At 44.5% G+C, this 15,730-nt stretch overlaps 8 protein-coding genes across 8 annotated transcripts; 6 read left to right on the forward strand and 2 right to left on the reverse strand. All coding sequences in view use genetic code 12, as the record gives it.

The window, feature by feature from the left end:
• Positions 1-1,587: 1,587 nt before the first annotated feature.
• On the forward strand, positions 1,588-2,271 carry CJI96_0003461 (uncharacterized protein; the record flags this gene model as incomplete). Its single annotated transcript, XM_029032705.2, has 1 exon — positions 1,588-2,271. The coding sequence occupies one exon, from the start codon at positions 1,588-1,590 to the stop codon at positions 2,269-2,271; it is 684 nt and encodes a 227-aa protein (XP_028893020.2).
• Positions 2,272-2,601: 330 nt separating this feature from the next.
• CJI96_0003462 (uncharacterized protein) lies at positions 2,602-3,237 on the forward strand (the record flags this gene model as incomplete). The annotated part of the gene is made up of 1 exon (XM_029032704.2): positions 2,602-3,237. One exon carries the CDS (start codon positions 2,602-2,604, stop codon positions 3,235-3,237), a length of 636 nt encoding a protein of 211 aa, XP_028893019.2.
• A 461-nt stretch (positions 3,238-3,698) lies between these two features.
• On the forward strand, positions 3,699-4,382 carry CJI96_0003463 (uncharacterized protein; the record flags this gene model as incomplete). Its single annotated transcript, XM_029032703.2, has 1 exon — positions 3,699-4,382. One exon carries the CDS (start codon positions 3,699-3,701, stop codon positions 4,380-4,382), a length of 684 nt encoding a protein of 227 aa, XP_028893018.2.
• A 677-nt stretch (positions 4,383-5,059) lies between these two features.
• On the forward strand, positions 5,060-5,512 carry UBI3 (ubiquitin-40S ribosomal protein eS31 RPS31 fusion protein; the record flags this gene model as incomplete). Its single annotated transcript, XM_029032702.1, has 1 exon — positions 5,060-5,512. The coding sequence occupies one exon, from the start codon at positions 5,060-5,062 to the stop codon at positions 5,510-5,512; it is 453 nt and encodes a 150-aa protein (XP_028893017.1).
• Positions 5,513-6,023: 511 nt separating this feature from the next.
• On the forward strand, positions 6,024-8,516 carry SEC10 (exocyst subunit SEC10; the record flags this gene model as incomplete). Its single annotated transcript, XM_029032701.2, has 1 exon — positions 6,024-8,516. One exon carries the CDS (start codon positions 6,024-6,026, stop codon positions 8,514-8,516), a length of 2,493 nt encoding a protein of 830 aa, XP_028893016.2.
• A 21-nt stretch (positions 8,517-8,537) lies between these two features.
• Positions 8,538-9,956, reverse strand: CJI96_0003466 (putative lipid phosphatase; the record flags this gene model as incomplete). Its single annotated transcript, XM_029032700.2, has 1 exon — positions 8,538-9,956. One exon carries the CDS (start codon positions 9,954-9,956, stop codon positions 8,538-8,540), a length of 1,419 nt encoding a protein of 472 aa, XP_028893015.2.
• Positions 9,957-10,088: 132 nt separating this feature from the next.
• Positions 10,089-10,874, forward strand: CJI96_0003467 (uncharacterized protein; the record flags this gene model as incomplete). Its single annotated transcript, XM_029032699.2, has 1 exon — positions 10,089-10,874. The coding sequence occupies one exon, from the start codon at positions 10,089-10,091 to the stop codon at positions 10,872-10,874; it is 786 nt and encodes a 261-aa protein (XP_028893014.2).
• Positions 10,875-10,878: 4 nt separating this feature from the next.
• CJI96_0003468 (cohesin-loading factor complex subunit SCC2) lies at positions 10,879-15,291 on the reverse strand (the record flags this gene model as incomplete). The annotated part of the gene is made up of 1 exon (XM_029032698.2): positions 10,879-15,291. The coding sequence occupies one exon, from the start codon at positions 15,289-15,291 to the stop codon at positions 10,879-10,881; it is 4,413 nt and encodes a 1,470-aa protein (XP_028893013.2).
• Positions 15,292-15,730: the final 439 nt, after the last annotated feature.

The raw sequence follows: 15,730 nt of genomic DNA on the forward strand, positions 1-15,730 counted from the left end.
TTTAATTCCCCAGGGTCTGGATCGACAGCTGCGTAGGGTGATAGGGTAACGATTAAGAAAAAATTGAAAAATAAGAAGAAAAAAAAATAAAACGCCGTCGATTTCGATCTTATGAAGATATGTTTGATCTTCTATGTTTGATCTTCAGGGCTTTATTTGGTGGAGAACTTCTGAACTCTTCCTTCCCTCAGCTCTTCACCCAATGTTTCGCATGAAGCCATACAGAGGCATTACTTCCAAGGAATTTCTGGACAAAAAGAAGCCCATATGATTCTTCGAAGAGAAACTAGCTTTTGATTCTTTTTGATGTGTTCGTGCTTTTAGTATAAAGAAGATTGGGTGAATGGTTTAATGGCTGCGAAATCTGCAGCCCCAAACTCGATTATTCAGCGTGGTCCTTGGAGATCATTGTGTGGTATCACTTCAATATATTCAATTGAGTTTTCAGTCTACTCTTCATAAGTTTGTTTCAGAGAAGCTTCTTGAAGAGATGGAATTCATGTGAGGAAGTCAGGTGGCCAATCAGGCTGTCTGTGAATTCATAAGGCTTCAAGTATCTGCAAAGAAGAATCTTACTGCTGAAATACATCTAGTGATGCAAGTACATCCCTGGTACGCCCACAGCATGTACAGAGACACCACAACAAGACTCTCTAATCTTTCTCCCGAGGATATGGGAGAGAGAGGAGAGAAACTTCGGACACTTCACAATTATAGGCTTGAAAACGAAGTCCAGATCTTGACCACTGTCTCATCTTCCAGAACGATTTCTTCGATATCAGTGTCATAGGTGCCTCTGAGGACTTTTACTAGGTTCCTTGAGGACAGTTGCTTGAATGTATAGCACCAGGCTTCCTACTTTATTATAGCCGTGGGCTCATACGTTCTGGCAGCAACAGACTCAATGGCATCGCCATCTTCACAGCAGATTTCAAATGTTCAGGAGAGAGCACAGGATGACCACCCTAAGCTCCACAAAAATACTTTTCCTTCATTGAACGCATTTCCATGGCCTTCGGACTCTTCTGTTGCGCATTGGCTGCAAAAATGTCGTCGCTTGGTCAGCACCCATTCCCTACAATAGCGTTCACTGAAAACACCACCAATCACATTAGAACGCAACAAAATGAAGGGCACACTCGATAAATAAGGCTGGATCATTTACTCGGATTAAATCTTGCTTCAAAAGCTATTCCAACCTCCATTTCACTCGACCCACACTGAGGTAGCCACGACATTGTCGCGTTCCCACGGCCCTTCACCGTTGATCCTCGGGAAGCCATACGAAACAGCCAAAGTCCCTGTTAGCAGAATGTCACATCCATATTCATGCCCGTTAGCTTTCTTTTCTTTAAGTTTCTCAAGAACTTCCCCCACATCCGTCGATTTGCCACCTTCCTTTTACCCTTGCCTCCTGCTGGCTTTGCCCGACCCGGCCGGCTCCGGTCACAGGACCACTAGCATGCGCATTTCTTTTCTTTTTTTTTTTTTTTCCACCTCCCATATAGGCTCCACAATCGCATCTTTCATTCATTCCTTTAACAACTCTACTCTTAAAAAAAAATACACTTTCCTTAAAATCCGAACATGAAGATTTTCGAGAGCTCCCATTTTTTCAATTACTCGTGGGAACAGGTCACTGCGGCCAATTGGGTCAAATACCCAAACGAGCTCTCCTCCCATGTTGTCTCTGTGGATATCTTAAACAGAGAGGTTGACCCGGAAAAACACATTCTTAGAACAGAAAGGTTGATCTCGTGCAAGCAGCCTGTGCCCAGGTGGTTGCGTGCGATCATTGGCGGGGAAGAATATTCGTTTGTAAGAGAGTTGAGCGAGGTGGACTTGGTGAACAGGAAACTCATCATGAAGTCGGCCAATATGACGTTATCGAACTTGCTCTTGGTCAACGAGACTGTGGTTTACACGCCAGATAAAAAGATGCCCCATGGCAGAACGCTTTTTGAGCAAGAGGCCGCCATCACGGCGTTTTCGCCATTTTCAGGTATCTGCAACAAGATCGAGGACTGGTCGGTCGAGCGGTTTGGCCAGAATGCCAAAGTTGGCAAGTTGGGGTTTGAGGGTGTTTTGCAGTCTGTGGCCAAGAAGTGGGACGAGAGTGGCGTGCTTGTGAAGGGGTTGGGCACCTCGCTTATGGAGGAGCTTGATGAGGTCAATGACAAGACCCACGAGATGATCCACGATGTGGGCGAGAAGACCTCGAGCGTGCTCTCGCAGGTGACCAAGCTTGGCAGCTACTTCAACCGCAGCTGATATACATCTACGATCGATCAAATGATAGAAGGCAGGCCCACTTATCATTAGGCTCATATTCGCAGGGCCCGCTTATGCATATAACTTCGTTTGGGTTTACGGGACGGCATTTAGGTAGCACTATTTATTCACGATACACGATAGACGATGCAGATTGAGTTGTGTAGCAGATGTAGGGACCAATTGACGGCGTTGGCATTGGCATTGGTGTTGGTGTTGGTGTTGGGAGTAGGTCACGTGCCGCGCTAAGGGCATCGCAGGCATCGCAGGTCGATTTCCTTCCATGCTAGTCAACTCATCAAGGTACATCCAAACCCACACATCCTCGTCATGAAAGATGAAGTGATTGCTCTAGAAGGATACGAACACGTGAATTTGGATGCTGGCCATATAAATTTCCAGAATACCCCTGTCAAGCTCGAATACTGTCCCGAGACAGCCATTGACGCGGAGATCGAGAAGGCGTTTCTGGAGTTCCACACCTTGGGCAACCACAATGGCATCAAGCTCGAGACTCCCGACTCCCTCTCGCCAGAGGAGCACCAGTGGACCACGCCAGAAGCCCCTAGCTTCGAGTGTTTTGACGAAACCAGCCATCATGTGCTTAGCAGTGTAACCTCTGAAGAGATGGATGTTACAGCCAAGCAGCACCAGCAACAGCAAAACTTGCCAAGCAAGCAGCAAAGCGAGATGAACTGCGACACCGTGGCATTGTTGAAGCAAGAATTGGCCAACCACTCCCGTCTTGTGGGCACCTACACAACCATGAAATCAGCATACTTGAAGCTCTGCTCAGAGTTCAACTACCTTTTGGGCAAGTTCAACGACAACGAGCGGATCAAGCTCAACCTCATTCACGAAAACAACGAGTTGCGACAATTGCTCGTAGACGTGATCAAAGAAAAAGAATTGGACCGGAGGCGGTACAAGGAAGAGCTCTTGGGGGCAGGCATGGGTCAGGCGTAGACCGCGCCTGATGGGGCCCTCTTTATTAAGGGGGCCTGTATCATATTCGCATTAAGTAGTAGCATCTAAAATAGCATTCGCATCCACAGTCGACCAGTCGGTATTTTCTGAGTCTGTTTGAAACTCTCAATTAGCTCGGTCTCTCTTTCCTATAACCTTGCCTAAAATCGATATATATACTCTCGGTATGTCCCAGGAACAGGTGTTGCTAGAGTTGGAAATGATTTTGGCCACTGTTAGGCTGATTGACGAGAGTGTGCTTCAAAGCATCCGACTCTTGGAAAAGGGCGTTCCTTCTGCGTCGTACAAGGAGCTTGTTGCCAGCAACAAGACACGATTAGAACGCGTGATGGCGCTTTTGAACGAGATGTGATTTGGCTGGTGGTGCTTCGACACCCTCTTGTTTTGATGGGCCTCCACACAAGTGCGGAAACAGCGTAAGCACACTAACTTCTTCCTTGATGGACAACAGGCAGAAACAGGCAGTGGAAGAGTACCTGAGACAGAAAGTACGGGAAACTCAACACGGAGGTGCTGTTGACGATGAAGGATCCGAAGAGGATTTGGACCTCATGCTTGAGGAGCTTGAGAAGGACTACGACGAGTCGCTGGCCAAGTATAGGGAGCAGCGGCTCGAGGAGCTCAAGAAGGAGTTTGGGAAGATAGACAGAGCTGCTGCTGAGCGGGGGTCGGAATTGGGCAATGTTTCGTTTGTTTCGGCTGAAAAAGAGCTCATGGACCTTGTCATGAAGAGCGAGGTATGTATGGTGCACTTCTACCAGCCAGAATTTAGCAGGTGCAAGTTGATGAACGAGAGATTGGCCGTCCTTGCCGAGAAACACGTAGATGTGGGGATTTTCGCTATCCAGGCGTCCCAGGCGCCGTTTTTAGTGACTAAGCTCAAGATCAAGGTTCTTCCGGTGGTCGTAGCGTACAAGAACGGCAAGGAAGTGGCTCGCCTTGTGGGATTTGAGGGGCTCAGCACCAACGGCACAGATTTCTCGGTTGAAGCGCTTGAACTGTGGATGTTTCGTGAAAGAGTGATCTCAAAGCGGTCATTGACGTTTGCAAGCAAACCCGGAACAGTCAGAAGCACCAACAACAACACCAACAGCGACGACGACGACGACGACGACTGGTATTAGAATCTGCAGCATAAACACGCTTTTATTCTGGACGAGAAAGAAGGTTTGATCTCGCTAGGAAGCTTGAATTTCGGGAGCTCCACCTTGCGGCGTCTGGGGATCAGCTCGTGGTAGAGCCTCTGGCGATTTTTGAGAACGGAGTCGCCGATCATTGAAAAGAATGGACGCTACAAAGAAATCGAGGCACAAGAAGAAGAGAAAGCTTTCAACTCGTCTCGTGATTGAGTTGCTAGGGCCCGGGGTGCTCAGTGTGCTGGTAGTCCCAGATAGGAAGGACCCCTTAGACGAACGTACGATGACAATGGAATAAAGAGAAGACCAGATAACTTTGCTACTCAAAGTCTTGGTGGGGCGCAGAAATAAAGACCGTGACTTCTGGAATCGAATGATTTTTTTTTGAAAGAGGATCGAGTATGGGTTGATAATATGACTTAGTGGTTCGAGGATATTTGCAGCCAGCACGCGAGAGCGGTAGGTAGCAAGGGTCGGAGCCCTTAGTCGCGCGACTATGCACGTGATTACGAGGGTTGCAAAAACAGTCTCATTCACTGTATTCTTTCCTTGGGTACCCACGTGACCCGCTGGTCGCGATGAAAAGCGAAATCTTTTTCCATCACCTTTTCCCACCTCACCTCTATTGGTAAGAAAGAAGCACCTCTAGCTGCCGACAAGCCAATATGCAAATTTTCGTCAAGACCTTGACCGGTAAGACGATCACCCTCGAGGTGGAGTCTTCCGACACTATCGACAACGTCAAGTCCAAGATCCAGGACAAGGAAGGTATTCCTCCAGACCAGCAGAGATTGATCTTCGCTGGTAAGCAGTTGGAGGATGGCAGAACCTTGTCTGACTACAACATCCAGAAGGAGTCCACCTTGCACTTGGTGTTGAGATTGAGAGGTGGTGGTAGAAAGAGAAAGAAGAAGGTGTACACCACCCCAAAGAAGATCAAGCACAAGCACAGAAAGCACAAGTTGGCTGTCTTGACCTACTACAAGGTCGACAACGACGGTAAGGTTGAGAGATTGAGAAGAGAGTGCCCTAACTGTGGTGCTGGTATTTTCATGGCCAACCACCCTGACAGACAGTACTGTGGTAGATGTCACACCACCTTCAAGCTTAACGCTTAAGTGTGTGGGTCTAGATAGGTAAATACTGAAAGTCTTGATCTTCAAGAGCAAATGTAGTCACCGCAGTGGGTGAGAAATTGAACCCCAGAATTGGAATTGAGCACCTCCAATGTTCCTTAAATTAAGGTCATCATTCACCTGGCTGTGTCCTACCTACATATCCAGATGACAAAAGCGAAAAGAATAATCAGAATATTTTCAAGAAGTTGAGATGTTTAGGTAATTAGTGCGGAGGATGCTTTTTTGCAACCAATTACAACAGCATCCCAAAATTCAAGAACTTCCATTCAAGAACTTTCATTCATGCAATTTTATAACAATTCCAGGATGATCTTTTTTCTTAGCAAATATACCTTCTTACATCCAAAATCAATCTAAATTCATGATTTTACTTTTCCTCTCTACCTTCACCCATGGCTATGAAACGACATTGTGGTGGGTGTACGGGTGTGCTCAGGTAGGTATACGTCTATAACAAAGCGTACTCGACCAGGAACGACAGAACCTACTCATGAGCTTCGCCATCTACGACTTGGACGAGGATGTCCGAAAGCTACTTACGCTAGACAAGTTTCTTGATGGCCTTACGGTTCATGAGTTTGTTGAGGAATTGAGCAAAGATCATATCCTCAAGGGTGCTGAGGTGAAGAACCTAGAGTACTTGGATCCAAAGCCGTATATTCGTACTTTTGAGTCGACGCTTCGTCATCTTAAGCATTTGTCGACAGAAGCCCAGAAGGAGCTCGAGGAAACAGAAAAGGACGTGGAAACGTTCGAATTGAAACACAGTGAGCAGGTACTTAAATTGTCTGGAGAGGTTGAGGAGATTGTATCTCAATTCGATAAGCTTGACACAGAAATATCTCAGATTTCGAATACCATTGATCCATTAAACCAGCTGTTAAATCGAATCACCAACTCCCGTGACAGGTCTAAAGATACTATCTTTTTAATCAGGTCCTACCACGGTTTCTATACGAAGGAGAAGTACGAGCCACTAGAAAAACTACGTACGGCCAGAGACACCGAGTCGAAGATGAAATGTGCACGCACGGTTAAAAATTTGCTAACGCTAGCAAAGAAAATCGACTCCATGATTGGAAACATTCCCAAAGTGTCAAAATGCGTCACCACAATTGAAAAATACTCCGAACTTCTTGAGCGAGGATTGGTCGAGCGTTACGAAATTGCATCCGAAGATAGTGATTATGATGAAATGAGAGAAATTGCAACAATCATGTTTGAGTTCAATGGCGGTGCCAGTGTAGTGCTGGCGTACATGAACAAAAGCGACATATTCAACGAGGCTGATCGGACGGATGAGGACGATCTGGGAAGATCCATTTTGGATGATGAAGCTATATGGACAAAACTCGCTGATCCCAACTTTCAGGCTGTGGATCTCTTTGACGATGAGGAAACACAGATTCTTCTTGATAGGCTTAAGGTGTCCATTCGTGCTCAGCTGAGAGTGATACAACAGGTGTTTGAAAAGCCAATTCTTGTTCTCAAAATGCTTGTGCAAAGAGTGTACGCTCAAATGATCAACAACAAAGTGTCTACACTTTTGCTGTACTCTCTGCCTCATGGTCCTTTGGTCCATGTTCGTCTTCTACATGCCTTGTACGTTCTTGTGGGTGACTTCACCAGAGAATTGAAAGAATACTTCTCACTCAACGAATACGATGAGAACAATGAGCTAGGCGTCACCTTAGATCAATGTTATTACGACTTATTCATTGATTATCTTTCTGACGACACGTATTTCCGGATTGAGAAGGACATGTTGGAGAGATCGATATTTTTCCTTGCCACAAAGTTCACTGAGTTCAACGAGAAAGCCATCACGAAGCGTGCACTTGAGGAGGCACTTCAGGAATGGGAAAGTGAGAGCGACTCCAAGGTTCAGAACGGCTTGCTCTCCAGCGACCCTTCTGCTGGTGAGAAACACATTTTTCATTTTATCAAACGCAAGCGTTTGAATAAATTCAAAGACTTTATGAAAATGCATCTCCCAGAAATGTCTCATCATAACAGGGAGTCTGCTGATATAGCTCGAAGAAGAACAGAGTATGCTGAGTTTGGTGAAGTAAATATCACCAAGGTTCAAATGATCATAAAGTTGGCCATCGAAGCCGTTGCAAGAGTGTTGGAATTGACGCCGGTAAAGACCCCTGAGTATTCCCTTGAAATCCTCGAGATTTTGCTTCTTGACTTCGGAGGACTTTACATCGGAGGGGGCCTCGAGGTTGCGTTTGACAGAGCCAAATTCGAGCTTTCTGTCGCTACGCTGAAGCCGGACTGTGATCTTGAATACTTGAAGGTATTTAACTTGACAACCGAGGTTTTGCGTCTCTTGTCTTCTTGCATCAAGAAGATCATTCTTCCGTGTGCGGTAAACAATCCAGCCATAAGAAACCGAATGATCAGTTTGACGAACAACTACGTCGCCAGGTGCGAGACAGGTTTGAATTTGATTCTAGCAACCACGGTGGAGCTTTTGACCGAGAAGCTCAACTCTCTCTTGCAAAAGCAAAACAGGAAAGACTACCTATGTGACGATTCCTCGATGAGTAGTACAGTGTACACGGAGGTTTGCGAGGAGGTCACCACCTTGTTGATCAACGTGCATGACACTCTTAAGACGCATTTGAACGATACAAACTTGACGAATGTGCTCATAAAGGTGGGCATGATTACGTTGAACCTTTTGCTCGATCACTTCAAAAAATTTAAAGTCAATTCAAATGGTGGGCTCGTATTGACACAGGACGTCATCAACTACCAATCTGTGATTGACACTTGGGAAATTGAGGAGCTTTCGGAAAGTTTCCAGATCCTTAAGGAGATCAGTAACTTGTTTACGGTCCAGCCAAACTTGATCAATTCCTTGATTACAGAGGGACATTTGGCACACCTCAAACACAATACTGTCAAGCAGTACATTTCAAAAAGAGAAGACCTTTCCCCTGGTATGCTTGAACGATTTTTTGGGAGAAAATAGTAATGCAACTTCCCAGGCTTCCTATTTTCTATTATATAACGATATAATGCATAAAACAGACCAGAGTAGAATTGTACAGTGGTATCCGAGTTCATTCAATCTCATTCTGAAAGTATGATTCTTGTCATGCTCAACCATGCAATGCTGGAAAAACCTTGGTAGCACCAGTTGGGATCCAGCAGACTTATCGAGGTATATTTCTATTCTCTCGGGGTACACTATGCAAGCGACTAAGATGGCCACCGCAACCAAGTAACTGATTCCGTACACTTTAGCGCCTGTGTATGGAGTTGGCATGTAGCACATCATGGTTTTGTATGTTGTGGTGTCATCCGATGAGTCTAGTTTAGATTTGGGATTTGGATCGTAAGGGTTATTCAAAGACAAGAGTTGGACAGCAGGGTACTTGATCCCGTTCGTCATTGAGGCAGTTTTAACGGAAATTTCTCGTGCGAGAATCTTGGAGTTGTCAGTGTAGTCGACGTGATGCATGTCACAGTAGTCGTGATCGTCTCCACTGAAGACAATTTCAGGACTTAACTGCGAAAGTATTTTCAGGGTATATGAGAAGTCTATGACAGTCTGGTACTGAACTCCTCTCTGCAAGGGGAAAAGGCGAGAGCTCTCTCTCCCCGGCCCGCACGTTTCCACACGAGGATCTCTATAAAGGGGAACATGCGTCAACACCATCCTCGGCATGCTAGGGTTGATCTTTGAATCAAGAGAAGCCAAAAATTCTCTAGACTCAGTGTGAACTGCAGGATCTTCGTGTGACATGGAGATGGTGTCCAATTGCACAATTGTATGATTGCCAAGTTCGTAGTAATCATTGGCTTCACCAAAGTATGCGGCAAATCTATGCATGTTGTATGTGCTGATATTCTGAAACCCAATGTCGTGGTTGCCCGGTAGAGACCGTATGGATCTTCTGTTAGCTTTCTTCGGGAAGATCAAGTTGAAACGCTTATACTCGTCCAACCACATCTTATCATCCCAATCTCTTCCTCCGTCATACAAATCACCCAAAAAGATGACAGTGTCTGGATCAAGGTAGTGCTGCATGAATTTGTAGTTGGTGTGGAGGTAATTGTCGCTCATCCGCCTTAGAATGTACCCTACAAAACGAGGAAGCTTGGGATACGTATGGTCGTCCACAAGTTGAGGGTCTGCGATGAAGGCAATTCTGTGGGGCACATTTTTGGCTTTCTCTCCACTCCAATTCTCCCAATTGCTCCATTGACACTTGTTCATGGCGCTTTTCACCCTTACTCTCTCGAAGTAATGGATAATAACAAGAAAGTACACTAGGAAACCAATGATCAACTTGAACGACCAGATTTTACTACCGGAACGACGCGGGCGAAGTATATGGGGCTCATTATTCTTCTCATCTGCCAGTTCCGAAGCTTCCGGTTTTCGATCCCTCCTTCGGAAATTCATTGTTGGTATCATGGTAGTGATAAGCGTTCTCGCGAGCGATCAACAGATATACACCTTTCGGTTTCCAGGCGCGCCCCGACCTCCAGGAATCAGCCTCATCGTTAACTGTGGTTGATACAATAGCGTTGTTGAATGGCAGAGAAGGAGAAGCGCCGTTTGAGGCTGCAAGAAAACTCTAGAGCCACAAGCAAACTTTTTGACTTCGATTACGTCAACGGGCTTCTATTCAAAAATGAGCCTCTTTATATTGACAGAGCCAAATTCACGAACAGAAAACACCAGCCATACCGTTATTATAAGGATTTGTGCCGACTTCCCGAGAAATTGGCTATACTGAAGCCAACAAAAGTAACGAAAAAAGAGGTTGTGCTTCCGAGACGCCAGCGTACTAAACGTGACCCATTGAGCGATGACGTTTACCTACCTTTTCATCGTAAAATGAAGCGTGATGAGAAAACCATGACTGGATCCGACAAAAATCGTATCGCTAACGAGGTAGACAACTTTAAAATGCAATTGATGCTTTTGCAGCAGAATACCTGGGCTCGCCATTTGCCTAAGATCACCTACATTAACGATAAGTCTAATCCGGCTGAACTCCAGTGGAAGAGATCGGCAACCTTTGCGGAACTTCAGCGGCTCGTACAGAAGTACGAGAATTGGGATCAGCGGAATGAGCAGTGCATGGCAGATATAAAGGAGTTCGAGAGCCGAAAAGACTCCAACAAGGCTGATAGTGAGCCAGTAGAGGAGGATGACAGCGATGAGGCGATCATGGCGAACCAATATCTTCAGCAAGAGCGGGAGGAAGAAAGGCTCAGCAAATTCGGGCCCTCTCTGCGTCTAGTTTTGCATAACGGGTACGATCTTGTATTTGGACCGTTCATACATCCAAGGATTGAGCCACTGGTGAGCTAACAACTTATAAAGTATAGTCTCTCATCGATGTTACGAATCTCGTGAATAGAGAGCCAAACCTTCCAGGTTGAGATAGCTTTACGTCCATTTCAAGATGCTCAAGAGGGAAGTCAATTAACGTAATAGCTTTTGGTGGTTGACGAAGTTCCACGTCTGGCCTCGTGGGCAGATAAGTCTCCATAAGCGAATGTGGAATGGCATATGCAGCTGAGAGCGTTTGCCGAAGGTAAATTAGTGCCAATGTGCTTTGTGAGTGCACAAAAAGAAGCTGTAAGGTTTCCACAATTAACGTGTCCTCGTTTTGGGAGCCAACCGTTGATGTCACCCTGTCCACTAAATCCATGCCCTCTTGTGTGATGCTTCTGTCCAAATTGTATAACACCAAGCAAACCTCTTCAATGGACAGAAATGGAAGCACTGAAAGATTTACGGCTAGAAATACTATGATATCTCGGGTATCGATGCTGGCAACGAGGTCAGTGCATTTGGAATCGAAAGCGAATAAACGAGTCAACGAATGAATGAACCTCTTTTTGCTTGAGTAGTTACGGTTCACAACTCGATACACCGTACGCAAGAACAGTATGCTTTTCAAGAACTCATCGCTGTTCACTCTCCTGTTGTATTTAACCGCAAGTTTGAAGGCTTCACCGTAGTTTCTATCAGCGAGGGACTCATGCTTGTCAAAGATATCCTGATGCAAAGTTGTAGCGATTCTCCTGACGAATTTGTTGGGTGATGCCTCCAAGGCAATGATCGTGGGGGCACATATCTTAGGATTCGCAAATCCTAATTTAATGATGAGTTCGATGAACTTTGTGGGAACAATTGCGAGAGAGCTGGCATCTTGCAAGCATAACTCAAGAGCTGGATTGATAAACCCTTGAATCAAGCTCGAAATTACTCCATCATTTATGTTGCTTTGTGACATCCCATAAAATACATCGACATTGAGTTTCTTTTCTGAGGAGCACGATTCATCAAGGTTTCTTCGATTAGAATCCGTCTCTTCCTTTTTGAGAAAAGTATTGAATCCTTCAAGAATTGTAAGTTTCATCTTATGCGTTCCATTTTGAAATTCACTTTTAAGAACCAGCAATATTGGCTTCAGAAGAAACATCTTTGGATGGTTGGTGCATGTTAACAACATACTCCTCATGGCAGAAGTTCGAACTTGAAGGTCCTTGACGCTTGTAAAATGGAGAATTAGCCTCAAGATAAGACTGACAACCGTCTCTTCTTCTTTGAGACCAACTTCCACCGTTCGAATTATTTCTCTTGAGTCCTCGAAATCACAAAATGCACCAAAGCTCCCAATTATTTGAATAAGCTTAGCAACGATAGGATCTTCATTAGCACACTTACTCCTCATGTTGGTTGTCAACAGTTTAATACATGAACAAAGTGCATAAGCGACTCTCTTGGAGCGTTTAGCCTTTTTTGATAAATGATCCAAAATTTGAACAGCCTCATGGAGTTCAATCGACGAGTATCTCGTTAAATGTTTAAGAATGACGTCTTCGATTTGTTCAGCGAACGAAAACGTCACTCTTTTGCACGTTGAGACCCACGAGCGTATGATCTTTAATGCGTAGAAGCAAGCATGTTGTCCAACATTGCTCGGCATGATGTATGGCTGTAGAGAATGGACGGCTTCTTGACTCACAATGTTGAGTCCTTGGTCGGAGAATATAAAGACAAGCTTTAATGCATTTTCTGAGACTTTTTCATCGACAGTGTCAAAGAGACTCGTCGCAGATTCTAACGCTGATTCCGTGAGGCGCTTGAGCAACTTCGTATCAAGAGTGTGTTTTTTATCTTTTGTGCTGGTAAGAATATAGTGCTCAAACGCTCTTTGAGTTTGCGAGGTATGACCTAAGATACTCACCATGATTTCAATGACTTCCTTAAGATTATTATCATCCGGTGAGAGTAAAATTTTGTACAAAGTTTCTTTGGCAAGATCCTTTATGTTTCCCTCGACATCCTGTAGGTTCTTCATTAACCCAATGCAATACTGTGCTTTGATTTTAATGTCATCCGTAATTGGAAGAAAATCTCTGATGATCCTGATAACCCTTTTCCTTACCGCTATACTCTCGTCTGTGGTTTTTGCGCAAATAGGCATATAGTATCTCTCTAGAAGATCGCTATGAATAGAGATGTATTTCGCCAATAACTCAAGAATCGCATCCCGTGACGACGCTGCATCACTTTCCAAAAGTTTTGATATAGATGTGCTGATCTTCGGGAGCTTAAGAACACTCGCGTCAATCTCAATTAAGTCAGACAAGACCTTGACAGCCTTTGTATTGAGCCTAACCTTGGTACTCTCGAGACATTCGGTCAACGAACTCAAGAAGTCGTTATACAGTGAGTTGAGCTGGAGGGCAAGTGCAAGCTTAGTGTACGACAGCGAGTCATGATTACCGTGTGCTTGTTTTTTTGAAGACGACACTAGAAGCACATCAATGGCATCGTATAGAGCAATCTCTGCATCACTAGCTTTGCTTCTCTCACTCGGGTCCGTGTAAAAAAAGCCATGCTGCGATGCTCCAGAAGACGCTCTCGATAGAAGGCTATGCATTTTTGCAAAGATAACTAGCGTGGTGTAGCCCCTTGGAGACGATGATGCATATATTACGCTTAACATCAAATCTTTTAGCTCAGTAACTTCAGATGGATTCAATGGGCCATCAAAAGAGGTGATCACGTTGTTATAAGATTGAGCTCTGAGTATATAGGCACCGATACGACCCAACAATTCGAGCGCAAGGGGCTCGTTGGCACTTGGAATTTGATTTCCTCTAAGAGCCTCAACTAAATGTGATAGCAAGGTTGAAGAGATGCAAACCGCTCCAGGGTATTCAGGTGACTCAAGCAATTTCACAAGATCGTCTACCAATATATCAAATGCAATTCTAGACCTCCTCTCTGTATTTTGAAGCGTCTCGACGCAGAACGTAGAGATCATTCTGGCTATCAGTTTTGACTCGTCGAAGGCTACTGCAAGAGTTTCGAGGAGGTCCTTACGTTTAGTATTCACAGGAGCTGACGGAATACTTGACTTGGGCATAAGCAAATAATTCTCAAAATCTTTCGGGAACTGGACTTCAAAAGACTGAATCATCCTCACAAGTGTATATGTGAATGTTGAGACTCCTTTTGCTTGCTTTATGCAACAGTCTTTCTGCAAATGAGTAAAGTTGTTTAACATCTCATGGACCAAAAATACTCTTTGCTGATGATAGTTTTCAAAAATGCAAAGTAGTAGCAGAATCAAGCAGAAGATTAAGTCATGACTTTGAGCTTCCTCACTTACGCTGAACATCTTGTTCAAGCATGCATACTCCATCTTTGTCAAAATTTGCTCGTCGGTAGTGCGAGAAGATATGTAACAGCTCAACTCATTCACCAATTTAGATAAGCCTGCAATCTCCTCATGAGTCATCTCAGAGTCTCCCTTTGAATGATTGCGAGCGAGCAAATTGGAGACGAAGTCAACAACTTTAACAATATATGTCTCCATATAAAGATCCTTGTCCAAGCCCTTTACGGAGATGACTAGCATCAAAATTCTTGCCGCCAATATGGCTTGCGGCGTTTCTGAAGGGCATACTTGCAATTGATTGAGGCAAAGCTTTTGAAGCGTGCGGAGGTAATCTGAATGTAGCTCCTGCAACTTGTTCGACTCCAAAAGGCGAGTCAAAAGACGAAATAATGTATCCAAGTTGCATTTTGTAAGCGGTCCACCCAAGTCACTTGTACATTCTAGGCCAATGCCATCCAAAAGATCATAAAACTCAAATATGGTGGCATCAGCTAGCTGATATTTATCAATTTTTGCCCTCTTCCTGATGAACGCTGACAGATGATATAATAACCGCTTTGTCTTTTTTTCTTCTCCGCCGAATTCCTCGGCAATTAGCCTTTCGTACTGTTGACGTGATAGTTCTCTATCAGCATCTGGCCGTATGTTTCTACCAAGGCATGGAGGTGTTCCAAGGTTAGCAGTGTCCTCAATTATGTCGTCATTGAAGATTTTTGTACTGTCAATAATTCGTGAGTACAAGGTAGACAGTGTTAGATTGATGTCAGAGGCGACTCCCTCACTTGCAATGATAGGCTTCTTGAACTTGATATCATCTAGGTCTTCTCCTGAGAACCCGTTGAATTTCTGTACAAGCGTGTCAATTGCATCCTTATACGCCTCGGGATCGTTTGACATCGCTTCAACGGATTTAGACACGGTCTCATGTAGTCTATCATTGGGAACGAGTGATGAAACCGAAGGATGCTCTAGGCTGAAGAAGGATAAAAAGGTCGTTATTTCCTGTTTGGGGATCAAGTGATAGTAGGGGCTCACTGCCAACGCCTCCACTAAGTCTTTCGGGCCCTTATTGGGCGGGATACTCATGTATGCTTGGGAAGAGATATGTGTTGATGTTGTGCTAGATCGGGAACTCTAATGATGCGCGTCTTACAGTAGGTAGGATTACTAGAGAGCGTATCTAAATACGCATGAGACTAATTGCCTTGTATGGAGTTATGATTAAAAAGAGGTCCTGAAGAATTATTTTTAACATCTTCTTTTAGGGTGTGTTGGTGCACTTTGTGGTCACCGGGAATATACAATATGGCATTAAAGTGCGCAAAAGGTGCAAGTGTTATAGGCTATGTAAATGAGTATTCTATGACGAGAGGGGATCTCAAAGTGAACTCAATGGGCTGGTTTGTATTCTGTGACTGCCGAAATTTACAACTTAAACTCCATAGCAAGAATGAATTGCAGATCCGTTTCCACGATGGTATCAAGTAGAGTCTTGTAATCAAGATTTTCTCATAGTACAAGATGG

Source organism: Candidozyma auris, chromosome 3 (genome assembly GCF_003013715.1).
Source record: "Candidozyma auris chromosome 3, complete sequence".
In the NCBI taxonomy this organism is placed as follows: domain Eukaryota; kingdom Fungi; phylum Ascomycota; class Pichiomycetes; order Serinales; family Metschnikowiaceae; genus Candidozyma; species Candidozyma auris.